A 26960-nucleotide genomic window follows, 5' to 3' on the forward strand; every position below is an offset into this window, starting at 1 on the left:
AACAGGAAGGTGTTGCAGATATGCATTTTACCACATTGCACTCATGTGGGGGAGCAAAATCAGTCCAAACCTCAGACACTGCTTGTCTCTCCATGTGTTCCTAAATTTCAGTTCAGTTCTGGAAATTATATGACTTACATTTTCAAAAAAGTAGGTCATGGAAAGAGGTACTTTGTCATAAGCTGTGCATTCTCAGGGAAACCTCTGTGCCTTTCTGACTGCCCATGAGTGTGAGCTAGGAGCAAAGGAGTCACTGTGGAACAATTAATGAGGTGCCATGACATCCAAGTTTCAGAGGTGAAGGTCTAAAGGTCCTGTGGTTGTCCAGTTAAATAGAAACTACAGATGACTGAATCAGGCCATTCTACCTTCTGATCATCTACTACTGAAAATATACTGTATGAGAATGAGTCAAAGGCCAATGTTTGTTTGGTTGTTAAATCTCAGGAAGTGGTTTATGATAAAAGTTGACACTATGTGTCAACTGCACAGTAGGTAGGTTTTTATGAACTACTTTCTGTTGCAGCATGACATATATTATTACTATAGATTACTGTAGCTTCTGTGACTCTCAGAGTTCAGTTTTACCAGGAAAGAAGTGCTCTCTAGGATGTGGTGTTGCTGCATAACGGTTATTGACGAGCACTTCTGACAGCATACTTCATGGAAAATAAGAATGAATGAGCAAAAGACCAAAATTACTTAAACAACTGTAGATGTTATTAATTTTCCACTTCCTCAAAGTTAGCTCTTACATGTGTTTGCTGAATCTGCATTTATTACAGTTTTTTGAAAGTGCAGTTATGCATTTTTTTTAAAAGATGTAAACTGAACCCGTCTCTTTTTCTCTAAAAACCAAGTCCTGACAGCTCACTCATCTTTTCCACAGGTTAAACCGTTCAAGGAGCTAAATGGTCCTGCAGAAAAAGTAGATACTTAATTAATTTTTTGTTATTACTTTGACCTTTTTGATTTTTCACAAGATGCAAGATGCTTTTCAGCCTCTATAAACAAGATAGCAGTACAATATTAAATACACTTTATATGATGCACATGATGAACTGATGAACTGCCTTAAATATCTAATCACCCAAGCAACTCAAATGAAATGCTGAAGTTCAAACTAAGTATCAGTGATTAGTGATTTAGGTGACTTTGAATGTGGTATGGTTGTTGGTGCCACATGGACCAGTCTGAGTATTTTAGAAATTTCCAACAGAACCACATCCAAAATTCAAAGGAAATGGTCCAAAAAAGATTTCCAGTAACCAACAGCTTTGTGGGTTAAAATACCAGTACAGAGGAGAATGGCAAGGCTGTTTTGAGCTGATAGGAAGGCAACAGTGACACAAATTGCTGCTTGTTACAACCAAAGTATGCAGAAGAGCATCTCTGAATGCATGACATGTTTGAAGCAAATGGAGGATCAAACCTGGTGCCACTCCTGTTAGGTAAGATCAGGAAAATTAAGCTATAATTTGAATGAATGTAATGAATGTTTTCAGGATTTCATTGAATCTGTGACATGAAGAATTATAGCAGTTCTGAAGGCAAAAAGGGTTCTGACCCAGTACCAACAAAGTGTACTTAATAAAGAAGGTGGTGAATGTATTTAGCGATATCTTCAAACTTCAAAAACAAATGTTTTGAAAGGAGGTCAGAGCATTTTAAATTCTTCTATAATTGCTTTTGCATTCATCCTCATGCTTTATTTTGCAATCTGTTGTACGAGATTATGAGTGGCCTGTAATATGAAAATTCTGAGACCTTGAAAAGAATACTACACTGTTAAGAGGCAGACATATGGGATATGAGTCATTGTGGCAAACGAGGAATTGTTAAAAGAAATGAAACCTAAGAAGTACAACGTGAAACACGCTGTAATAATATGTGTCTGAACTTGTGCTCTAAACAGTATGTCATGTGACTCCTTTCATGTCATGATAGGTCTAAGTGTAGTCAAATTATGTATGACAAGTAAAGTATGGATACTTGTCTTTCCCTCTGACCCATTTTCCTGACAGCCTCTAGACCATCAACAGTCCTATAAACAATCCCACAAAGGTGAAATTTTCCACAGGATTTTTTTAATACTTCATCAGTCTTCCTCATACTTTCTGATGTTTATCTCTCTCTCTTTTCTCATTTCTTGTTGAACTATTATTCTAAATAGGTTTGATCTACTTAGCCAAATGGAGTCACAGCTAGGTCAGTAAACAGCAGGTGTGACATTGATATATTAAAGCTATTAAGTGAGTAACCGAGCCAGTGATGTCACACTAAATCATAAAGAAACGGTGTAATGCCAGGTCTGCTGTAATACAGCACAACAAAACCGCAAAAGAAAGTTTTGAATTCATGGAAATTAATAAAAGATCACTTAAATGACCGTTGTGTTGCAGTTTTCATCTTGAGATTACAGTGTTGAGAGGCTTTTATAGCATTACCAGCTTAGTTCAGTCAAATGTAAATCATAGAGAAATCAGAGCAGAGCGCATTGGTAGTAGTGTGGGTGGTCCAGGAGTGAAAACAAATTGTGTCACCATTTCTTTCTGAAAAACACAAAAAAGGAGACGCAAAGACTCGTTCGGGCACAAATGCACATAAAAACACACTCGTGCACCTCTTGTGTCTGATCACAGCTGTCAGGAATAGTCAGATAAGAAGAGCTCATCTGTTTTCTCCATTGCAAATTTTCATTTAATGATAAACACAGACTGTCTGCCTCTTCTTCCACCTCGGGGCAGACCACTCTACAGATACACACTCTATTGTTCTCACTCTCATCCTCTTTATCCATGTCCTCTTTGTCCACCATTAATTCAAATGCCTGCAGATACTGACATTTTATTCTCGCAGCTGAATACTGAATGCCAAATACTCAGAATACCAGTTTCATGTATCCTCTGTGGGAGCAATCTACTCAAGGCTTCCTGTGTAAAAATGGAATCTGGGGAATCGGGCAAAGAGAAACCTGGCCCTGATAAAAGACATTCACAGTGCAGGTATTTCTGCTATGCAGAAAAAGGTGACAGTAGTCTTTCTTTAAGAATAGTTTTATGAAATCCCCACATTGCAAAACAAAATTAGTAGATGATGTTGGGAGCAGAGGAAGAATTCAAGGATTTTGGCCTCATACTGTATTTTCACAGAAGAAATTAAACACATGTCAATTGCCCCTTTTGAAATAACGTAACGCTAACTTCAATCTGTTTCCCTGATCTAAAACCATGTTTTAGCCACTGTGGCTTATTTTACTGTAACTATCTTAAATCTAAATGTAACCTAACCTTATTTTACTTTATTGATTTATATAGCACTTTTCACAGGAAAAAACTTCTGCTTCACAATAATATAAAACAGATAAACATAAAACAGCACAATCAAACTTACAGCACCTTAAACCAAACCTTCTAGAAAAATGTCATTGTGAGGACACACACGGACAAAACACATGGAATCAGAAGTAGAATGGAAAACAGATCTTAAAAAGACTATAGAGAAGGGATAACAGTGGTCAGAGGACAAAGCTAAAAATCTAAGAGGTTTTCTATGAATCTGCCTGTATGGTAAGAACGACTTTTCCCATTTGAACTTCAAAATTTCTATTAAAAGAATTGATAAATGGAAAATAGAGAGAAACTCTGCAAATGAGCCTTCACAAAAATAAAGGTGAATCCTGAACTCAGCAGTCTAAACACAGCAGATCATGACCCAGTGTGACATTGTCAGACCAAACCAGTCCTAACTTCCAACATCTGGCACTTCGATCATTTCACACAGCCATAACGGGGGTAACAGGAAAGTCTAAATATCAGCTTTCCATTCCTATTAATTACATCTGACCCTTACTTTGCCCTCTTTGAAGAGGGCTGATGTATTAGTCTTATGGTAGCTACTTTTAGACCTTTTTTACACCACCGTGAAAGCCTAGACAACACTCTTTCACTGGTGTGTTTATGTTTCCACACTTTCTGACCGACATGCACCTCTTTTAGAGGTGTACACTCTATTCAGATCACCAGATCTGTGTGCTCAGACAGATGGACTGATGGGGAGATACTGTGCTCTGCAAACGTATTCTGTGCATGCATGCATGCATGCATGCATATGTGTCTGAGAGACAGCGCAGAAGGTTATAAACTATGGTTTGTGTAGCTCTCTCTGTTGTATGTGTTGGTACCCAGAGACATTTTACATTTCAGTCAGATTTTAAATTATGTAAATAGTTAAATCAAAAAGTGTCTTCGCTGATGAAAAACATTTCTTTTGTCTTTTTTAAAGCGATGTTAATAGCACGCACAAATCTCCAAGGAAGCCTAAGAAGAGGAATAGGTAGTGTTCTTTTTTGAATCTGTCTAAAAACCCCAAATCCAAACACAGAAGTGTTTATGGAACTATTCATCTACTTTTCAATGAGTTCGGTTAGTCAAACTTGGTTGGAATTACGTCAAAGAACTTTAAAGAACTTTAAAGAGTAAATTATTTGACTTTTCTAATTCATTCTGTACTGTGAAGGCCAAACATCGAAGTGAAGTAACACTCACCAAAATACACTTTTTCTGGAGTGTGTTTAAGTTAAAAAGCAGCTCTGTTTTAATGCAATATATAGGTAACATTAACTAGCTTGATATATGACTGCTTTTGTGTGTGAGAACAGAAAGACTGATGTATCCAAGTATAAGAGGAATACCTTCTCTACTTGACATGCTTTATCTAAGAACATGTGACTAGATAAAGAGGTCATCCTACCCATGAGAACATGTTCGGTAATTACAATGTGGTTTATACCTCCTCGCTTTTGACAGGTTCTCTTGAGATGCCTGATAAATAGCACAACTTAAGACTTGGAAGCTTTTAGTTCCCAGTATCACTTTTCTTGCAAAAAAAAAAAAGTGGCTCAACTGTTTTGTTGGAATTCCCATCTTCTCGTTATACTGGTTTAAATCTGATACATCTAAATATGAATTCCATGTCGAGAGTGGATAGACAGCATATGTTTTTCAGATTGAAATGGTCCAAGAAGAACAGAAAAACACGATGGAGCTGACATAATTTATGCATTCAAGGCTCAGTTAAATGCTTCGTCTCTTTGCTCACTCTTTTTTGTGGGCTGTGTTATTCGAATAGAGGCTCGCTTTTAGCACGAGACACCTGTGTGTCTGTATGCGTGTGTGTGTTTGTGATTGTGTGCACGCATGCTTTCACTGCGTACTTTTAGTCCTTCTACATCCACAGTAACTAAGTGTGATCTTACTTGTGGGTAACTGAGACCCCCCCAAAAAACAGTCCAACAAAGCATAGCCTTATAGCAATAGAGCAAAGAAGCACCAAATGTACTCAGGAGCTGATGCCTGAGAATTACAGCTCATTCTTTATGAGCTGTTAAACAAGCAGAAGCGAGGTAAATCGGCAGAAGATCATATGTCTGAATCATAGGATCTAATATCTCCCGAAGCTTTGGTCAGTGCGGTAAGACTGACTGTTAGATGACACATGCAAGCCAAAGTTTGCATCAGAGAATGATAGTCTGCGGTGGGAAAGTGAACTTTCTTATATATATATATATATATATTTATATCTAATGTGTCCAGCACACACACAAACACATGATTTCATTTCAAAGGCTGTGCACATAAAAGTCCTTAGCTTGCCACTGAGATTGTAGTGTGATAGGAAAAACATATTTTCTTGTGTTTCACTGCAGTACCATCATATGTGCTCATTATATATAAATATTTATTCTGCACTGACATGCTTAAGTCTTTCTCTTATCTCAAAAGTCATTTTCAGGGCTTTCCTTTTTAATACGCTGTCATATGGAAAGCACATGAGTCTTGCGGGGAACGAATTATGGTTTGTGTAGATCTCTCTATGACTAACAGCACTAAAGCAATTACATTAAGAAAAGGGGGAAATGGCTTGCAGTGACTTGTGTGCCAATCAGCTAAAAGTGTATTCACCTTTGGAAAAAATCACTTTACTTCTTTGTGATTTTTCTATTTTTTGTTAAAGTTAACTTAAAGAGAACATGTCAAAGTCAAAGTGAGCACAGTCTGACTCGGACAAAAAAAATGCTTTATATAAACTATATGTGCACCTGAGAATGCTTTTTATTCTCACTCTTCTTTCACATTCTCCCTAGGCCTTACCCGCAAGCTGTCTATTTGTGTAGCATTAGTTTTCCATCTGCAAAAACTCTGCAAAAGCTCAGAACACATTAAAATGAGTATGTGACTTTCATTCAAAATCATTCATGCAGGCTCAAAACCAACAGCTGATGCTCTCGTCAGAAACCTTTACAAGACTTTCGTAGCAAGCTGATTCTTTGCAATGCCACAACCTGACGTAGACCACCACTAGGCATCAAATTTAAAACACATTTAATATTTATTTTCATAATTCACATATTTATCCTAAAATTGTATTAATTACAAAGACCTGTGTAATTAAGCAGTTTGCAGTAAGGCCTCTTCAGTTTAGCATTAGCAAATAGGAAAATGCAGTTCTATATCTTATCTCTTCATCACGAGAAAGGAAACTTGCACTACAGATTGCATCTTAAGCAGAGTAACCACTTCTACATGTGACTCATTTGTTCTGTTGTTTGAGATTAAAAATGAGTGTCAACATAAAGACTTCAAAATGACTAGCAATGTAGACTAGGTCAAATGGGCTGTTAGAAAACTAATTTATGTGCGAATATAGAGATTAAAACTCTTCTGTTATGGTAATGAAACTTCAGTCCTTTTTCTGATGCCTCACTCTGTGCCATTAAATATCAAAAACAATCTAGTAGTTCAAAATTAGTTGAGCAAATTGTGGGTGTCCTTTCCATTGTTAGACTGGGCTGTGTAGGTTCTTTGTCATCTAGGCCATCCGGCTCTCAGATGCGAGGTAAAACGTCTTCAAGAACCTACACAGACGTCAAGCTGTCTTCAAGTGTTGTTTTGCATTGTGCTTATCTATTTTCTGTGAGGGTGTGGACATGAGAAAACACACTTTCTAAACCCTCACTACCGTTAGTAGTCTATCGTTTCAAAGCAGCCAGAACTAGAACCTAAGAGCACAAAACTCAAATCTTTTCTTTGCTTTTTTGTTGTTGTTCTTTAATGACAAGAAACAACGGAAGTTATTCAGAATTCACATGGTTTAATTTATAAAGACGTAAAAATAGTAAATAAATAAATCCACAAAATATTGCACACAAAAGTATGTTGTAAAGCCTGTGACTTATTTGTTTAAGGGCCAGTGACACATAATTCCAAGTAGTTTAGTCAAGTGTGCATGTTTTACCAGGAATGTGCTTATTTTTGGCACCTTTCCACCTCACTGGCTAAGACATATTCTCATTAAACTATAAAACTGCTGTCTTTATTTGGATAGCAAGCTACCAGCTTCATTTGCATGTCGCTGAACAAATCTCAAGCTGTCCATTCGTCCGTCCATCCCTCTTCTTGTTCCCAGTTGTTATGATTTCTTTGGACTGTGGATGTCAGACAGGCTAGTGCAAACTCTAAACATAAATGTGAGGCCAACACTTCTTGCTGTGAGGTGACGGTGATGGAGCCACCTTGAAGAAAAGAGACTTTTTTTTGTAATAAAGTGTAACATGCGTCTAAATTTAACTAAAGAAAGATTAATATGTAAGCACAAACATGAGAAAGTTAATGGAATGAATGAGTCGAGTCAGTGTCACACTGGTATGTGTCTCAGGCCATAAACTTCTGTTCTCATATGCGATTTCAGATAAATCCACAGTTTGATCTATTTTGACTGTTCTAGCAATGTCTGTTTCCCTGTCTGTTCATTTTATTGTTGTCCCTTTCCTTTCTTCTTAATAAACATGTAATTTGCACTTTGATTGATGGTTGCTATTACATTCCCTCTTTCCTTGCTGCTATGTCCAATGACTAAACCAGCCAGTCCTCTCAGCCCCGTGGTCCTCATAAAAGTGACGGGCTAACGGTAAAGGCCCTGTTCTACCAAGCAAGTTCCTCTTCGCATCTCCTCCTGTGATTCCCATTACTGCCCTGGACTCCAGGAGCTCACGTCCCAAAACTTGTTCACTCGTTTCCTTCTCATCTTTCCACATCTTCTCTTTTTGTCCAACACATTAAAACCTTTTTGTGCATCATTCAAAACAATGACAATAACATTTATGGCCAAGATATAAGACAGACATACTTGAGTCTAGACTGAGGAAGTGATGTAACAGACACAATGTGGTCAGTAAGCTGCATACTTTTAGGCTTGACTACACTGTGAAAAAGAAAGTAGTTATAATTATTGCTGTTTTAATCTTTTCTAATCTTTAATCTGTTTGTTGCTGAAGTTTATTCTGATGCTTGATACTGAATCCTTTACTTGAAGCACTGAGTGCATTTTCTGTATCTGTTAAACCCACATGTTATAAATAGACACACAAATTGCATTTTACATATATAACACATACATTTATCTTACTAATTGTGGCATACAAAAACATCTTTCTTCACTGTGCTGGCTTACGTCTGCTAGCTGATCTCCTTTCCTCTTGCACGCTATGCTACTGACTTGTTCATTCTTCTGGTAGCTCAAGGGTCACATTTCAGTTCAAGTTCCACGGACCACGCTTTCAAACAAATCCTATTTTTATGCACTTTCTTATGACATGATAACATCAGAATAATATTACTTTTGAGGTTGCGCGACCGAAACTGAGGCTCCTCTGAGATAGGCATGGCATTGAATATAAAATGTGAATAGAGATCTTCTGCTTCTGCTTTGGGTATTACCACAGAGGCATCCGTGGCTAAATTATTACCACTGATGTTATTCATATACAAGCTCCATTTAACTCAATTACAAGTTAACCTGTGGTCACATATGTACTTATGAGGTGATTGTCTTGAATTCGTGTTTATGGAAATGAGAACTCAAGTGAAATTATTTGTAATAGAAAGTTAATAATAGTCTTGACTTGAAAAAGCTACAAAAAAGCTACAAAATAAAGACATACGACATACAATATGACACAATATATCTACATTAATATTGAATCACACATTGTACAAAAACTCATCTGTTCTTTTATGAAAATGCAACTTTTCTCAGGTTCTTGAGATGTTAAACAGCGTGGTTCAAACCCACATTATTTGCATATGCAAATTACTCAGATACGTCCTCCTCTCACTGATACAAGGAAGTATTTAAAGACAGAAACTATGAATGATCTGTGCCACTGCTCTTCAGTAACTAAGCTGAACTGTCACCTCACCATGTCTGTCCACTGTATACTGGCTATACTCATCCTTGTGATGACTCTTGATGATCAAGGTATGTGTTGTTTATAATAAATTTTTTTTATGTGGACTATTACAGACACGAGGGCTTGCATTTGACAGACAATGCATGACGATGAATCTATTTAACTGGGTATTTTTCTTTTCTTCTCCCAGTTTACTCGGGGAAGATCACTGGAGGCCACATGGCTGTGCCACATAGCAGGCCATACATGGTGCTTTTGGAGAGGAACATGTCAGATGGTAAAAAAAAGTACTGTGGTGGCTTCCTTCTGAATGAGGATTTTGTGATGACTGCTGCCCACTGTCACGCCAAGTGAGTTTAACAAATGTATTTACCTATCAACTGAGATGACACCAAAGTCTGGGTCCCTGACAGAACTTTTTATCCATAATAAAACTAAGAAGACGCATTAAAATTTCAAAACACATTAATAGATAATATCTATGTGGGCTATGATAATGTCAACAACTGTCATTAGTAATGTTTGTTTTGTGAATAAAATACCCTGAAAGAAACAGTCATCATTTTATTCAGAAATAATATTTTCATGTTTTATTTTAAATTTTTTATTTCAGGTCTTACAAAGTTGTACTAGGAGCTCACATTGTGAGCTCAAACAGTGAAATACAACGCATATCTGTGGAACAAGCATTTCCACATAAATACTTTAACGCAACTTCTTTTGTGAATGATGTAATGCTTTTGAAGGTAAGAATATCATCACACAGAAAATACATATTAATTTACTGTTAGCATTTTTTGTTCATGAAAAAAATATTTACCATATTATGTAATTATATTGAGCATTTTTAAGTTAATCTGGACTGAAAGAAAATAACAAAAATCCCATATTTTAATTTTCATGTATATATCTTTCTCTTTTCTAAAGTTGAGCACCAAGGCAAACTTCAATGAGAATGTGAAACCTATTCCTCTGGCAGGCCGTGATAATGGTATTTTGCCGAAATCTTGTATACTCTCTGGCTGGGGGCGAACAGACAAAAATAGTACATATATGTCTCCCACACTCATGGAAACCAATGTTACACTGATTGACAATAAAGAATGTACTATAGAAAACTTCTACTGCTCTCAGGGAGACACAGGTCCAGCTGAGGTACATACATTTCTTTAAATATCATGTGGACAATCAAACGTTATGGTAATAACTTCACTATTTACTTTAAGAATCGGGTGTGTATATACTTTCAGGGAGACTCTGGTGGTCCATTGGTGTGTGAAGATGGAAAGGCATTTGGGGTGGTGTCCACCGCAGTCACACCACACTCAGGTGGCTCAGATATCTATAGATACTCGAAGATTCCTGACTCTAGAAACTGGATATTTTCAACCATTGGAAATGCCATGATAAAGGTGTAATGCTTATGAAAGCAGGTTGCTTAAACCACAAAATTTGGTTTCACTGTTTGTGATCAAAAACTGATCATTGCAATGCTAATGTGAGTATGGTTTTATTGGCTTTGGGGGGATTTAGATAGAATAGAGTTTATTTATAATATAACTGCAAGGGAAAAAAGGGAAAGAAAGTTATATTTGCATTTCCAAAAAGTTATATTTGCACACAGTTTAATTATGACTTGAAATCTAATTTTTTTCCAAATACCATTAAACATTAAATTCTGGCATTCTCTCGGCATGTGTGTGTGGTGTAATCTTTTTTTTTTTTTAAATTGAATTAATTCAAATAAAATGACAACACTGCCTCCTTGTGTAAAACAGGTACGATTACATTACAGAAAAGTCTCACCACTCATTTCTTAAATTCAGTTATAAAGGCCTTTTCATTTATGGGTTTTAAAACTAATTGACTATGCAAGACCAATAACGTTATTTTATAAGTAACTGACAAAGTGGACAAGTGACACTGAGAGCATATGGTGTCATTTCCAATAAAAACTAACATCATTTTGTCATTAAATACATTCAGTTATCAAATAAAGTAATTTATTACCACTCCAGAGTTCGTTAAAGTAAATCAAAATAATTCCACTGTATCACCTACGACAACTGAGGAAGTTCAGGGTCTCTCCAAATATCCTCAGGATTTTCTATACAGGCGCTGTGGAGAGCATCCTCACACAGAACATGACATCGTGGTTCGGGAACAGCTGTGTGAAGGACCAAAAAGCTCTCCAGAGAGTGATCCGTACAGCAGAACGCTGCTGCAGGATTGCTCTCCCCCCGCTTCAGGACACCTACACCAGGAGATGCCGGACTAGAGCAGCGCAGATACTGAAGGACCCCTCCCATCCTGGCAACAAACTGTTCCAACTTCTGCAATCTGGTAGAAGGTTCCACATCTTCCGGGCAAGGACAGAGAGACTCAAGAGGAGCTTCTATCCCCAAGCCCACCGTGCCCTAAACACACACACCCGCCCTCTCACATCATCTATAATTGACTGAGACAGGACTCTTCCATATATATATATATATCTATATGTATATATATATATCTATATATATATATAATGTTCTTCCTCTACACCCCCCCAATTTTTGCACATGTTGAGGAGTGTGTCAGGCTACATTTCACTGTGTGTTATACTTGTATAACTATGCATGTGACAAATAATAAAGAACCTTGAACCTTGAACCCTTGAACCTAGATTTATTTTTTGTGTAGTAGAATACTTTGAATACTTTGTAAGTAAGGAAATGCAACACTAAACGTGATGTTTTGTTTTTTAATTCACACAGACAACCGTATAGGAAATTTATTAAAATATTATAAACCAACAAGACAAAAGTTGTCTAAATTATTCAATTGCTAATGTTAGGACAGAATAACCCTTTTGTTGGTCAGCAGTTATACATCACCTGTAACAGTAATGATCCAAACTACACATATTTTAGGCCTGATATAATGCTTAAATATAAGGCTTAAATCAGGCCTAATATGGTATGGAACACATAACAAAAGGCATTTGTATTAAAAATATCAAAACCATATCGTATTATCTGTATCACACTGTATTTTGAGTTTTAGTTTTGGTATAGAATAAATTATGATAACCATTTAACTAGTTCATATCCTAAATTCAAAAGTTGCATAGACATCGTTTATTTTTTTTAAATGTATTTGCACACATTAGGCTGCTTGGGATGTGACCCGTGATGCACTGAGTGTTTCTTCTTCACTCAACATTGTTTTTTCACTCACTGTGTGTACACACCTCTTTGCATCTAATTATTAGTTAATCACTGGCTCTCTTCAATAGTGTGTCTTTGTCTTGTCATCCTCTCATCACCCCCAAACGGTCGGGCCCTCCCTGAGCCTGGTTCTGCCACAGGTTTCATCCTGTTAAAAGGGAGTTTTTCCATGGCAGTATCACCAAAGTGGTTGTATTTTCTTAGCTAGTACAGCCATGTTTACCTGCTCCCTTAGATCTGCCACCAAGCAGCTCCTTAAGTTGCCAAAAACCAAGCATAAATTTAGAGGTGACCGTGCTTTCCCTGTAGCTGCTTCAAAGTTGTGGAATGATCTGCCCTTACAGATTGGGCAGACTTCTTCTCTTTCTGAGTTTAAGACTCTTCTTAAAACATATTTATTTAGTAAAGCCTTTGGCACATTTTGAGAAGTTGACTCTATTTTTCTATTTTCTATTTTTTTTTTTTTTTTACCACGTTTGATTTTATTTTCTGTTTATTCTATTTTTATACGTACAGCACTTTGTGAACCCTGGTTTATTTTAAAGTGCTTTATAAATAAAGGTGGTATTGAATATGCATATTAGCTGCCTAGCTGTCGAACTCAAATGCAGGTCTACTTTTTAGATGAAATAGTGAAGTTATCTAAAGTGAATGGAAGTTGCAACAGTTTAGTCCACAATCTTCACACAGTGGCTTCCCGTGGTGATGACGTGAAAACCTCAAACTTTAATCCCCAGCTCGTGGTGCAGCACCCGTGTTGTCCTCTCCACTTTCAACTCCTAGTGCAAAAGATGAAAATGTAAGAAGGTAATCCAAAGAGGACATCAGAATACTACACACATTTGCAACCCTGCTGACGATCATCTCAATAAATAATATTCAGTCCAGTTTTTCCAAATGACCTCTCTTTACTGATATGAGAATTTCTTTTTTTGCATAAAAAGTGAACAGGTAGAGGAATAACTTACTGATTAAAAGTCATGACTTTTGCAAAATCTGTAAAATATAGTAAGAAATTACTACTTAAGAATCTCGTCTCTCTGTGTTTTATATCTGTGGCCACACATTTTTACCACAGTCATAGTTTCCTGCTGTAAAGATACGAACACTTTATAAACTAACTATGCAAAACACATGTTTGCATAGAATATGACAAATACACTACTTAGTTATAAAATTACACTTTGTATAAAAATTCATTTGTTGACTTCTGAAAATACAGCTTTCTGGAGGTTTTGAACATTTCTGGTTTAAAGCTAAATCATTTGCTTGTGCAAACTACTCAAAAAAACAACTTCCTGCTCTAACTGATATGAAGAAGCATTTAAAGACAGAAACTGACTGTGACTGATGCCACTGCTCTTTAGAAACTCAGTAGAATTGTGACCTCACCATGTCTGTCCACTTCCTGGCCTTACTCGTGCTTGTGCTGACTCTTGAAGAACAAGGTAGGTGTTTTTTTTCTTTTTGTGTGGCTTGCATTTTATAGCATTTGACAGACAATGCATGATGATGGATCTATTTAACTGAGTATTTTTCTTTTTGTCTCCCAGTTTACTCGGGGAAGATCACTGGAGGCCATGAGGCTGTGCCACATAGCAGGCCATACATGGTGCTTTTGGAGAGGAACATGTCAGATGGTCAAAAAAAGTACTGCGGTGGCTTCCTCCTGAATGAGGATTTTGTGATGACTGCTGCCCACTGTCACGCCAAGTGAGTTTCATAAATGTATTTAATTATGAGGCCAAAAACTAGTTCATGGAGACCCTGACATAAATTCTTATCCATAATAAAATTAAGGCTCACACATAAACATTTGTAGATTTGTAAATAAATAGTATCTATATGTACCACGATATCAGCAATTGTGGCTATTCAATTGTTTTTTTATCATTTCAGGTCTTACATAGTCGTAGTCGGACTTCACAATGTTCGTTCAAGTAAAGAAACACAACGCATATCTGTGGAAGAAACATTTCCACATGAACAGTTCAACCCAATTTCCTTTGTGAATGATGTAATGCTTCTAAAAGTAAGAATGTCATCACACAGAAAATATATTTGTTTTCCATTTGCATTTTTCTTTTATTACAATATCTTTTTTTAATTTACTTCATTCATTTGTATTACAAAATGCTGTAAAAAAAAAAAATTACATTTTGATATCTGTTTTTTTCCTTAAGTTGAGCACCAAGGCAAACTTCAACGAAAATGTGAAACCTATTCCCCTGGCAAGTCGTGGTAATGGTACTTTGCCAAAATCTTGTATACTCTCTGGCTGGGGGCGAACAGACAAAAATGCTAAATATATGTCTCCCACACTCATGGAAATCAGTGTTACACTGATTGACAATAAAGAATGTACTATGGAAAACTTCTACTGCTCTCAGGGAGACACAGGTCCAGCTGAGGTACATACATTTCTTTAAATATCATGTGGACAATCAAACTTTATGGTAATAACTTCACTATTCACTTTAAGCATCGGGTGTGTATATACTTTCAGGGAGACTCTGGTGGTCCATTGGTGTGTGAAGATGGAAAGGCATTTGGGGTGGTCTCCAGTGCAGTCACACCACACTCAGGTGGCTCAGATATCTATAGATACTCGAAGATTCCTGACTCTAGAAACTGGATATTTTCAACCATTGGAAATGCCATGATAAAGGTGTAATGCTTATGAAGGCAGGTTGTTTAAATTTCATCTTTTGCTTTTGCTGTTTGTGTTTGAAAATTGATCACTGCAAAGCTAATGCTAAATTTGGGCTTGCAGGCTTTGTACAGATCTAACTTTGATGTCTCCACAGCAAAAGCTTTGTAAGAAGAAATGAGAGTGTCAAAGTTTTTTATAAGGTTCTAAAAGGAATTTCTAAATTTGTATTTGCAACAACTCGTTCATTCCACACAGATTAAATATAACTCTAAATCTAAAATTAAACTGTAGCAGTGCATAAGGTGTAATTTCAATTGACATTTGATAGTGTATTTGATTACATTTAAATTTGTTATATGTGCCATATTTTTTCAAATAATAAATTCTGACTGTCTCTCGTTATATGTGTGCAGTTCTTTCAAATAAAAAGACAGCATTTCCTCCCTGTGAAAAATAGTGCCCTTATCTTGAATTCAGAGTTGCAACTGTCTTTCTACTTGCAAGCTTCAAACTTATTCAGTTTTGGAAGACCTGAAACCAGTAGAATTTCATTAATTCTATCTTGGAAAGAAAAGGCCCCCTAGGGCAGCGGTCCCCAACCTTTTTTGCGCCACGGACCGGTTTATGCCCGACAATATTTTCACGGACCGGCCTTTAAGGTGTCGCGGATAAATACAACAAAATAAAACTAGTACCGGTACCGAAAAAAAGAAGATTTATTCATAACACACGTGAAAAGACCCAGGAAAACAGAGTTAACGATAAAAACGATAACAAAATAACACTGAAAACAGATAAAAACCCTGAAAACCATATATTTCACACCTGAGCCTCAACTCTCGCGACCTGGTACCAAACGACTCACGGACTGGTACCAGTCCGAGGGGACCGCTGTCCTAGGGGGTCCATTGTCCCTCTCAGGGGGTTACTCCCACGGGGTTTAACTCTGGGACTCTCCACCATTTGACCCTCTTTCCAAGCTCCTTGGACTACAATGACCTGGACGACTGAGAACCTTCACAGACATTAATTCTATCCCCATCACAAAACAAATGTGGAAGTCTCTTTACAATTGACTCTGTATTGGAATTTATTTTATTTATGTATTGGTCACATTGTTGCTTTGGTGCCACTGGGTTTTTAGCATGTCTGCTTCACACTTTATTCAGGAAGTTGGGAGGGAGCATTCACGCAGGAAGAACCCAAAATGTTGTGAGAATCCCACAGTTAGTGGAATCCTTTGTTAGGTCCAAGGTGTTAACGAGAGAGACTTTATTAAAAGAAATAGTTACTCTTAAAGCGAATCAGTCGACTTCAAGGCTTGGGAGTATTTTTATTTTAGCAGTCTCTAACAATGTTTAAGAGGGTGGTACACCTCAAAGTTTCCAAAGACAGAAACAGAGCAGAACATTAATTAACAAAAGGATAATCAGTGTAGTTCATTTCACCCAGCAGTGGTTTTATAGTTAGGGGTTTAGGATGATTGTTGGTTCTCTTGGTTTGTTTAAACAGACCATAAGAATTTTTTTTAAGTGATAGGTTATCAGAAACTACATTCTGTTTTTTTTTGGTTTTTTTTACAACTGAAGCAGAGGAAATTGTCTCTGACATTAATCTAAAGATCCTATTTAACACATCTTTGCATGTAGCCAAGCAATACTGAGATGCAGAAAATATAAAAAAACAAGCTACAGCTAAAATCCTACACTGGTGCACCAAAATAAATGTGAAACACCTTAAGCATATAGTACGAAGAAGAAGGTACTAAAGCAAAGGTGGCCCAAAATAAATCTATAAATAGATGAATCAATGATACCTTTCTCCCCAGTTTAATTGTCTTCTTATTACTAAATTAATAAATCATTATGTTTTAAAATTTTTTCCCAAATAATTAAATTCATTTTCATTTATGTGACTCTTAAAACACTAGATTAGTGAAAACTTAAGTAATGATACCTTTGCTTCAAACATAGAACAGCATAAAGCAGTAATTAGTCATTGCTGATTATCTACAAAGAGGAAGCAGTAAGGGTGCAGTACAGTATCTCGCTGTTTCATAATTACCAGAGTATTACTAAATTAGTGCATCCCTTCAAGGAAAGTACATTGAGTAATTTCCCCATAACTTTAAAAGTTTAATCATGATATTCCTGAAGGTCAAACATACATCACTGGTGAAACTAACTGTGTTATCTTTTAAACAAAGCATCTTTCAGTGGTTAAGATTATAAAGTCACTCTAAATAAAACAAAATGTAATTTAATGAAACTAAATATTTAACACTTATGCAATGGATACAACTTTCAGCATCTTATCCAAGGATTCTTATAGATGCAGACTGGAGTATGTGGAAATTAAACCACCAACCTTCAATTTGGTAGACAACCCAGACCACCACCTGAATGACAGCTGCCCATGTTAACATGCACATCATGTGCATTTCTTTTAAATCACCATGGACAAACAAACAATGCCACTTTTTTAAAGCAACACTACATGCAAAATCCAACATTGCTAATGTTTATATTTATTGATTGCATGTGATTTTTATAACTAGACTTAAACCAAAGCGTATAACTTTCATGACTTAATGCTGTTTATCTCTTGTTTTGTAGAGGCCATTTTTTTCTGCATGCTTTTATATATGATATATAATAAATTACTGCACTGTGCATCTTCTTTGAGACTAGCAGAGAACAAAGAATCCACAGTTTGTTTTGAACCAGATTTTTAAACAATAAACTGCATTTTCTCAGCACATCCAGGCATGTATGCTTCTCTATGTATGCACAACGTTGTTTCCTAGTGAAGAACAAGCATTGCTTCATTAAGAAGAGGTCCACAATTGACTTAAAGTCTAAATTGCAGCTTTCTTCTCATTAAGAACTTTCAACCTGACAAAGTAGTTATTACTGATGTACTCTATATGGCTGAAGTGGAACATGAGAAATCCTGTACTGCAAGTTAGATTTTTTTAAGCATGAGTTCAGACACATAAAGACAGCACTGCCTCCTTGTGAAGAAATTGCATTGATGCACCTTGGATGTACTGTTTCAGTTGTCTTTTCATTTATGAGCTTTCTAAGCAAATATGTATGATATGAACTCACATTTAAATGCTGACAAAGCTTCATATGGATACTAACAGCATGTGCCATTATTTCCAGTGAAAAAACATATTTTGTCTCCTATAATGTTCTTTCATGTTTTAAACAGTCAATCTATGACATGTATTATATTATTCTCTCTCTCATAATAGCAATAGTGATAATGTCAGATACAGTCATAAGTCTTTCGATACTGTGATAGAATGACTTTCATTATTATCATACCATAATTTATACTGAATGACTAAAATTTTGATTTATCATCATTTATGTCTGTCAGGGGCTGGGGCTGTGACCTGGAGTCTCGAGTTTATTTTGTGTTGTTTTCTTTCTTACTTAAGATTCATGTGTTACTCTTAGTTAAGGGTGTAGTTGAGTTATTTTGTATTTTTGATTACTAATGAAATAATGTTCTGGTATTATTATTAGTTTGTCTTCTGTCTCTTGTGCCTCGCCCTTCTATGTCTCACTACTCTCTCTATGTGCATGTGTGTGTGTTTTACGGGTCTCGTCCCCCTTATCTGTTCCCATACTCTTCTCCCTGTGTTCCTTTCCATTCCCCCAGCCTGCCATGTAATTCATGCCTGTGTGTTCTATGTCTTATTGTCAAGTTTAGTTGTCATGGCCACGTTTCGTCATGTTTCCTATTTTATTTTGAAAGGTCTGGTGTTTCCATGTTAAGTGTATTTTGTTTTATTTCCCCTGTGGCGTTTAGGTTCATTTATGTCTGTCCTTTGTCGAGTCGCCTGTTGTCTTCATGTCAAGTCACATCAGGCCACAGAGTCTTGCTTTCAAGTGTTCATGTTCATGCTCAGGTTTCTTCACATTCAAGGTTTTACATGCTCCTGTTCAGTTTTCATGTTATGTTCTCATAACATTGTTTTCATAGTTAGTTTAGTTCATTCCCTATTTAGGTTTTGGTTTAGTTTCACCTTGCCTTGTTTTTCTGGGGTTTTTTTTTGTAACAGTCATAATAAAGGCTCACTTTTTGTTTAAACCTCAGTTCATCTCTCCCGTGTCTGCACTTGGGTCCGCTCAATAAACACAACGGCTACTCTGCTGTGACAGTGGCTTAATCTCTAGCTACTGCATATCTCATTCTTCCTATTTATTACACCGTTTAGTCTTGTTATAGGACAAATTCTTATAACAGGAACATTATGATGATTGTTTAAAGACCCTTCAATAGCTTAAGGTCGAAAAGATTGCAGAACACTATGTTTGGACATTGGCTGTTGAGCATAGGTATAAATATTCAAGCGACAATGACATCAGTGGAGGACACCACTAAACAAAATTGCACGTATAGTCAGCATGTAGTTGGTGCCTTAAAATGTGTTGAATAGTCTCCTCTGTTGTCGTGTGGTGCATGGCCCTTTGACACTGGCAGCAGATGCTTTGGATATGCAGCAATGTTTAGGTGTGTTGTATGCATGAAAGTAACATTTAGATGCGAAATATCTAGCAAGAGTATTTTTATATACTTGTGACCAAGCAATACAAAGCTACAGAAAACCTGGAACAAACTTAAATAAAAAAGTAGATAAATCCAAACAAAAACAAACATGTTTTACACCTTCATTTAAATCTAATTTTTCCCTTATAACAACTGTTGTACATTCATATATGCAAATGTCAGGAGAGTAGTTGTGGTTTTAAAATGGCAGGTAAACTCAACAGCAATGTTTCAAAAAACACAATAAATATCACCATGCACACAAACTGTTTTTGTGCAGTTTCACAACCTTTGTGGGAGATAAGTTTACATAAGCTATATTTCCCACAGAGATAAGTAAAAGAAAAAGAGAAAGAAATATTGTAAATGTGAGGTAAACCTATTCTCAGAAACAGAGAACGATAAGAGAGAGAGGGCATGAGAAGATGATGAAAGATTATTTTACAAAGTTAAGGACTGCTCAGCAAGTGGCATTTTATACACTGAAACTTTAAACCTTACATTAAATCTCCTAAATCTTGCTAGATTTTTTAAATGACCTGAACAACCTATGTTGCTGAGGTTATTTGGTTAATTTATATTAAAAAGCATTTTATATAACAAATTGTATTATAATAATGTCATGATGTTCTAATAGTGTGTGAGAATAGGAAATAGTGTAAACAAGTGTGGACTAAACTGGTTACTCTGTAGAATATTGGTGTGCATTATATTTCATTGTCTGTGGTTGTCTGTCAGGTTGTTTTAAGTTTTCTAGTTGTTATTGAAAGTCTTAGTTTGTCTTTCATTGTCAGAACCTTAGTTTTGATTTTCACTGGAGACAGATGGCCAGTCTTGCATGTGCTGTTATTGGTCCATTGACCAGCTGCAGAGAAGAGAAACGTTATAACATATAAAAAGAAGCTGAACCGAGTATCTGATTGTATATATGTATTAATATCCGCTTGGCAGTCTCACTGACTCTTTTGGCACAGTATAGTAAATTCACTTGGTTATAAAAGCATGTTGTTGGACTTACATGTAACTGGGGAGAAACTTTGGTTTTTGTGTTTATATGTAGCTTCAGCATTAACTCTATGCTTTTTTAATTGATTTATTTTTATCTGATTTCATTTGTCTTTTTTATGAGCCTAGATTTACTCTAGGTGTTTTTTTCATACAGACATTGTACCACCACAGGCCATTATATACAGAGGTACATGTAACAATGCCGATATGTGTTAATAGTTGTACTTCTTCAATTCGTACAACTCTTGACACTATAGCTCCTCTGAAAAAGAGAGCCTCAAATCAGAAGTACCTGCCTCTGTGCTCTAACTGTAAAACATGCACTTTAAGCCTTTAAGCCAAGCATATCTTATTTGATCCATGTGTTTTGTGAGAATTTGAGACTTCTATGTCATGAGCATGACTTTTTTTACCCTCAAAAAATGATATAAATTGCATGAAAACATTTTTAATGACTAAACTGCAAAAATATGAAGCAAATGTGATACAAATTAAAACTCATATATGCAGATTAAAAATGTATTTATTTTTTATATATTTTGTCTAAAGGTTCAACAAACACTCCGTTATCAAAAAATTTAAGATTTCTGACAGTTATTTCATGGTTCGGATTTTAAAGGGTTAAGCAGGAACTAAGCTGGAGAGGAAATGGCGTCTCACTGATTTAGGAGATCATCATTGTCAGGATGTCCTAAAAACTCCCCGAAAAGCCTTAAGTTAACCCAAAATGCTGCAGCAAGAGTGCTGATGGGGACTAGAAAGACAGAGCAGATCTCTTCTTTGTTAAATTCAGAATAAAATCCCGCTCCTCACACAGAAGGAGGTTCAGGCCTCTCTTCTGTGGAAACAGCTTCCAGTTTGGATTCTGGAGACAGACACCCTATATACTTTTAAGATTAGGCTTAAAACTTTCATTTTTGATAAAGCATTTTTAAATTAGGGCTGGATCAGGTGACCCTGAATCCTCCCTTAGTTATGCTGCAATAGGTATAGGCTGCCGGGGGATTCCCACGATACACTGACTGTTTCTTATTCAGTCACCCTTTTCACTCACTATGTATTTATACAATTCTCTGCATTTAATTATTACTTATAATTCATCTCTGGCTCTCTCTCTACCCCTCTAAGAATCTAGTTCTGCTGGAAGATTGAGGCCCCAAATAGGTTTTCTGACAACAGATTCTAATCTTTAACTGAGAGATGTTTTTCATGTTCTTTTCATATTTGTCTGGAAAATGTATTCAAAAGAATATATAAATGTTTCTTTTGTAGATGCTTTGATGCTTTGTAATATAATAGTGTTTTTCCCCACTTTGGATGGAGCTCTCAGCTCTCATTTCTAGAAATCTCAACAAATTTATTAAACCCTGCAAAACATGACTATCCAGAGTTGGGACCAGGAAGCAGAGCTGCAGTTTCACATCTCTCTCTGTAGCTTCTCTCTTCTTGTTGTCCCCCCAAAACCCCATCCCCTTAGAGACCGTGTCAGCTCCCAAACAACAAAAATCAAACTACAAATCAGCAAAAAAAGGAATTTAATATAAAAAAATCACAAAGAAAGAATGCTATAGTATGCACAACTGCTCCAAACAGTAAAATGGTGAATTGTACATCATTAAACATTAGGTCTCTCATGAGCTCTCATTAGGTCCCTCTTAGTACATTAATTAGTAATTCATCAACAAATTGATTTACTGTCCCTTTCTGAAACCTGGTTATAGCAGGATGATTATCTTTGTTTAAATGAATCAGCACCCTCGAGTTATATTAATAGTCAAAATTCTGGAAACACAGGCCTTGAAGGGGGTCGGAAACAATCTTCCACTCCAGCTTATTAATCAACCAAGGACGCAGTTTTACTTTATTTGAAAGCATGACAGTTAGCTCTGTCCATCTTAGCTGGAAAACTCAAAAAACAGTTTTATTTGTTGTTATTTATCGTCCTCCTTGGCCTTAAACAAAGTTTCTGTCTGATTTGTCAGACTTTTTATCTGATTTAGTGCTCAGCTCAGATAAAAAGATTACTGTGGGGGGTTTTCACCATCCATGTAGATACTAAAATGACAGCATTAGCACGGCATTTCATCTGTTATTGGACTCAATTAGCTGCTTTCAAAATGTAAAACCCACCCACCCACCTCTTTAATCACACTCTGAATCTGGTTATAACATATGGCATAGAAACTGAACATTTAACAGTACTTCCTGAAAACCCTCTTTTGTCTGATCATTTCTGGTAATATTAAAACTTACAGTGATGAATTATACAGTGGGAAATAGACTTCATGACAGTAAATGCCTTGCTGAAAATGCTGTAACTATGTTCATGTTCTTGCCTTTTTAATTTGTCATTTATTAAAATTATAAATATATATTTTAACTCAAAAGTACAGTTTTTAAATGTAATGTTGCTGAAACAACTAAAATAATAATAAAAAAATAAACACATATTTACAGAACATGTGGTTTATTTTAGCATTTTACCTCTATGGCGGGTGTCTTTTTGCTCTCCAACTCTTTTGTCTACCCCTTATTTTTTGCTGATTATACATCTCTTTTGTCCAGATGTTACAGGAACAGCACAGTTCATCTAAATTCAATTCACTTACAGTTATATATCACAAAATCACAACAACAGTCGCCTCGAGGTGCAATACTATATGTGTTGCTGAGGGAATGACAAGACTGAGAGAATTTTACCTGATGTATGAATTCTGAAAGAGCTGTCAGCTTATTACTGATTGTCATAATATTACTGATAACATGACAATTTAAAGCAGGTCATAATGACCTTCAGACCATCAGATAATGCTTCAGTGCTTTCCATAGTCAGTCTTCCACTTTACTAGTAATGTTCAACAATACTGTTGAGAATACAAGTATCAGGTGAGACGCATTGCCTCTAACAGCATTTTGGCTGAAATAAACCAGCTGAAAATATCAAAAACTCAGCTACTAATGATAGAGTTTTCAATAGAGTGTGAGAATTAGCATTACCTAATAATAATCAGAACAACATAATACGCTTTTCTATCAATATTATTTAATGGTAATCAGCACAAGAAGAACATTTAATGTTCTCTTCTGTATTTTCTTATTCTCACTGTCAACCATCACACTAATCATTCTGTGCATAGCTTCCTGTCAATCTGTTATCATATATTGATCTGCAGAGTAATGTTTGCAGAGATGCTTGAAGACACGTGCATTCTTGCAATGTATACCCCATGAAAACGCTAATATGATCTGGATTCAAGTTAGCAAGTCAGGTTAGACTTAGAGCTGTATGCCACTGGTCAGTCCCTATATCAAACTAAAGGTGATAACAAAGAAAAAAATTATACATATTATTTATCAAGGTGGTTTACCATAATCAGCAGATGTATGCATTATAAAAATAGTTTCTGGCCAGAAAACAGTAAAACAGTTGCACTGAGGAGCTTCATTTGCATAGCGGTTTCGTAATGACGGTAAAATAAGTGTGTATGTGTCCTTTCACATCACAAAAATGGAGAAAAACCTTTGGGTGATATACTACAGCTTCGCAAGTCAGACAGAGCAAATGGTGATAGTAATCTATACTTCCTAGTAACTGCAAACAGGATGACAGATGCAAGAACATTTCCACGTGTGCTACTAAGAAAACTGAGAAACGAGGTGACAGTCAATTGACTTGTGGACTGAGAAAATATATAAGGTGAATGAAAACTTATATATGGGGTGAATGAAAACTTTTCATGCAAATAAGTAAACAATAAATAGAACTTTGTGTCTCCTATTAGAGAAAGAAAGTACTTTTGGAACTTGGCCTGTTGTCTTAAAGCAACCTAAAGTGAGAAGTAAACACGTGTGTAACTTTTTTCTTTTCGTGTAATGAGATCATAAGATTCAGGCATGACATTGTCCCCATTAAATACAAAATCACACCTTCTCAATACTTAAATTTAAGTAAATAAACAGTATTGAACACAGACATTGAATATTTTTAAAGAAGTAGGTTAAGAAAAACAGGGTGTTCAAGAACTGAGTGCATCAACTTTTGTGTGTTAAAACAACATAAAACATATATGAGCTCAGACTGAATTTTAACAAAGGGTGTGCTGTTTGCATCATGTTAATGAGAACAGCACATGCTAGCATAACAGCCCCAACAAAAGCTCCATCTTAATACAGTGTAGTTTTATTGTTCTATCACATTTTTTATTCTAATTTATACTGGCTGCTAATAAAGTGCTGTAAAATAAGCATCAGCTGCCACCATAATAATTCTGAATGTACTGTATGATTTCCCGTTAATCCCTTATCATATATGTTGGTGGATCTGTGTACCACAAGTTCATAGCATATCTCTTACCATCGGAGTGTTTGCAGAAATGCTTTCTTGAAGTCATATGCATTGGTGCACATGTGCAGATTTTTATCTTCTATCCTGGTTAAAAATCAGACAGCATAATTAAATGAAAAATATGTTGCCTTGCCTGACCTTGCCTGAAATCATCAGCACTCATGCCATTTTATATCATTACTTGTTTTTTTTCCCTGTCATGTTGCTTTATCACCAGAAAACGATCTCTTCTATTTTTATTTTTATTTTTTTTCACCAATTTACTTATTTAAATGATTAAGAAACTATTATTTCTTCCCAAAATAACTACACTGGAGCACAAGGCTGATGTTTTTCTACTCGACCAGATTCAGTTTTTGACACAATCATTATGCTTATATCTAAACTCAACAGTGCCTTTAAAAGCTGCTAGCTGTTTTTTCCACCTGTAATGTGTAATCGTTTATCATGACAGAAAGCAAGGACTTGTTTTAAATTTGCAGGTTAGGTTGTTTCTAATGCCAGTAGTCTGTATAATCACCAGTCATTTATATTTTATACTGTATCCAAGACTTCTGTAAGGTGATCACTCCTCATCATTTATATGCTTTTTACCACATTGTCATAAACATTAATTTAGTTTTGTCTTGCATCAGCTGTGGGGTATTGAAATTGCAGACTTACATGCCATGGGAAGGCTGGCTTTCTCCCTGTGTACAGGACCTTGAAATAAAATCCAACATACAAACACTTGATTCAACATACAAACTTTTCACATAGCAGCTCAGTATTTCTTTTTCCTGGTAAGGCCATCATTATTGTAACAATATTTTTGTTCTATGGCTCCAGAATTCCTCCTATAAACTCCCTTCAGTATTAATGTTGGTAGTGATGGTTATTGTGCTGTTTTCTGACAGAACATTTTAAAGCAAATAAAATAACTGTCTGTGCCACAATAATAACAGTCCAAGAAACAAATGATCAATATAGTATTTTCTTTAAGTTTCATTTTATTTTTCAGTGAAACATATTTTAGTTTTATCAGTCCTTCAGGAAAGTGCTAAAAGAAATCTTTAAAGCAATGCATACAATTCAACTGAAATAGAATAAAATAAAGCTCTGGAGAGTCTGATAAAGTTATGAATGTGGTTCACAGCCACATCATTTGAATATGCAAATAACGCAACTTCTCTCGCTGTTACGAGGAGGTATTTAAAGGCTGAACCTGCCAGTGAAGTTACCCACTGCTCTTCAGTAGCTCAGCCTGACTTTGATCTCATCATGTTTACTCACTTTAACCTGGCAGTACTGATAGTTGTACTGACTCTTCATGATAAAGGTAAGTCTCTTTTCATAGTGCATATGTGATGTCATGCATGGTGACATTATAAATGATGTCAAAACTGAGACCGTGCAAGGTTAAGATTTTGATTTAATAGAATATGACACAACCCCCCATCCTGCTCCCACTCACGCAGTTCACACTGGAGAAATCATCGGTGGCCATGAGGCCGTGGCACACAGCAGGCCATACATGGTGCTTTTGGAGATGCACAGACCAGGTGGTCAGAAAGCCCACTGTGATGGCTTCCTTGTGAATGAGCATTTTGTGGTGACTGCTGCCCACTGCCAAGCTGAGTAAGTTTAACAGTTTATGTTTACCTAAAGGGAATTATGTGAACCGATAAATTTTCTTATCCAAACACCAAGCTTAAGTTACTCTCTGAGACTGAGATCTTTGTTTCATGGTGGCTTCATAAGTTTGGTCATAAATTAGTATTGAAAAATGTTTCTTTTGTTGTATATTGTATCACTTAAATCAGCGGTCCCCAACCTTTTTTGCTCCACGGACCGGTTTATGTCTGACAATATTTTCACGGACCGGCCTTTTAAGGTGTTGCTAATAAATACAACCAAATAAAACCAGAACCAGTTCCAATATATATATATATA

General features: G+C 36.1%; 3 protein-coding genes across 4 annotated transcripts in view; all 3 read left to right on the forward strand.

Moving 5' to 3' along the window:
* The first annotated feature begins 9232 nt into the window (after positions 1-9232).
* LOC102211310 (granzyme G) lies at positions 9233-10937 on the forward strand. The gene is made up of 5 exons (XM_005734010.1): positions 9233-9318; positions 9441-9600; positions 9864-9996; positions 10178-10405; positions 10501-10937. Exons 1-5 carry the CDS (start codon positions 9261-9263, stop codon positions 10666-10668), a joined length of 747 nt encoding a protein of 248 aa, XP_005734067.1. The 5' UTR covers positions 9233-9260; the 3' UTR covers positions 10669-10937.
* A 2892-nt stretch (positions 10938-13829) lies between these two features.
* Positions 13830-15507, forward strand: LOC102211588 (granzyme G-like). Of its 2 annotated transcripts, XM_005734012.2 has the most exons (6): positions 13830-13907; positions 14013-14172; positions 14359-14491; positions 14643-14870; positions 14966-15063; positions 15145-15507. In XM_005734012.2, the coding sequence occupies exons 1-6, from the start codon at positions 13853-13855 to the stop codon at positions 15155-15157; spliced, it is 687 nt and encodes a 228-aa protein (XP_005734069.1). In that variant the 5' UTR covers positions 13830-13852; the 3' UTR covers positions 15158-15507. The 2 variants fall into 2 exon arrangements, with proteins under 2 accessions (XP_005734069.1, XP_005734068.1); XM_005734011.2 differs by having other exon boundaries at positions 14966-15507.
* Positions 15508-26266: 10759 nt separating this feature from the next.
* LOC102212346 (granzyme B-like) overlaps positions 26267-26960 on the forward strand; it is a 2152-nt gene continuing 1458 nt past the window's right edge. Inside the window, exons 1-2 of the mRNA XM_005734014.1 lie at positions 26267-26346; positions 26486-26645. Coding sequence (XP_005734071.1) covers positions 26289-26346; positions 26486-26645 — 218 coding nt within the window. The 5' untranslated portion in view covers positions 26267-26288. The remainder of the gene's footprint in view (positions 26347-26485; positions 26646-26960) is intronic.

This window comes from Pundamilia nyererei, unplaced genomic scaffold, assembly GCF_000239375.1.
Source record: "Pundamilia nyererei isolate P.nyererei 1_Seehausen unplaced genomic scaffold, PunNye1.0 scaffold00056, whole genome shotgun sequence".
In the NCBI taxonomy this organism is placed as follows: domain Eukaryota; kingdom Metazoa; phylum Chordata; class Actinopteri; order Cichliformes; family Cichlidae; genus Pundamilia; species Pundamilia nyererei.

Excerpts from the sequence above, each read along its gene's own strand:
- LOC102211310 (XM_005734010.1), top strand. The coding sequence starts at position 9,261 with ATGTCTGTCCACTGTATACTGGCTATACTCATCCTTGTGATGACTCTT. Across the intron at positions 9,601-9,863 it reads GCTGCCCACTGTCACGCCAA|GTCTTACAAAGTTGTACTAG; the intron begins GTGAGTTTAACA and ends TTTTTATTTCAG. Across the intron at positions 10,406-10,500 it reads GAGACACAGGTCCAGCTGAG|GGAGACTCTGGTGGTCCATT; the intron begins GTACATACATTT and ends ATATACTTTCAG.
- LOC102211588 (XM_005734011.2), top strand. The coding sequence starts at position 13,853 with ATGTCTGTCCACTTCCTGGCCTTACTCGTGCTTGTGCTGACTCTTGAA. Across the intron at positions 14,173-14,358 it reads GCTGCCCACTGTCACGCCAA|GTCTTACATAGTCGTAGTCG; the intron begins GTGAGTTTCATA and ends TTATCATTTCAG. Across the intron at positions 14,871-14,965 it reads GAGACACAGGTCCAGCTGAG|GGAGACTCTGGTGGTCCATT; the intron begins GTACATACATTT and ends ATATACTTTCAG.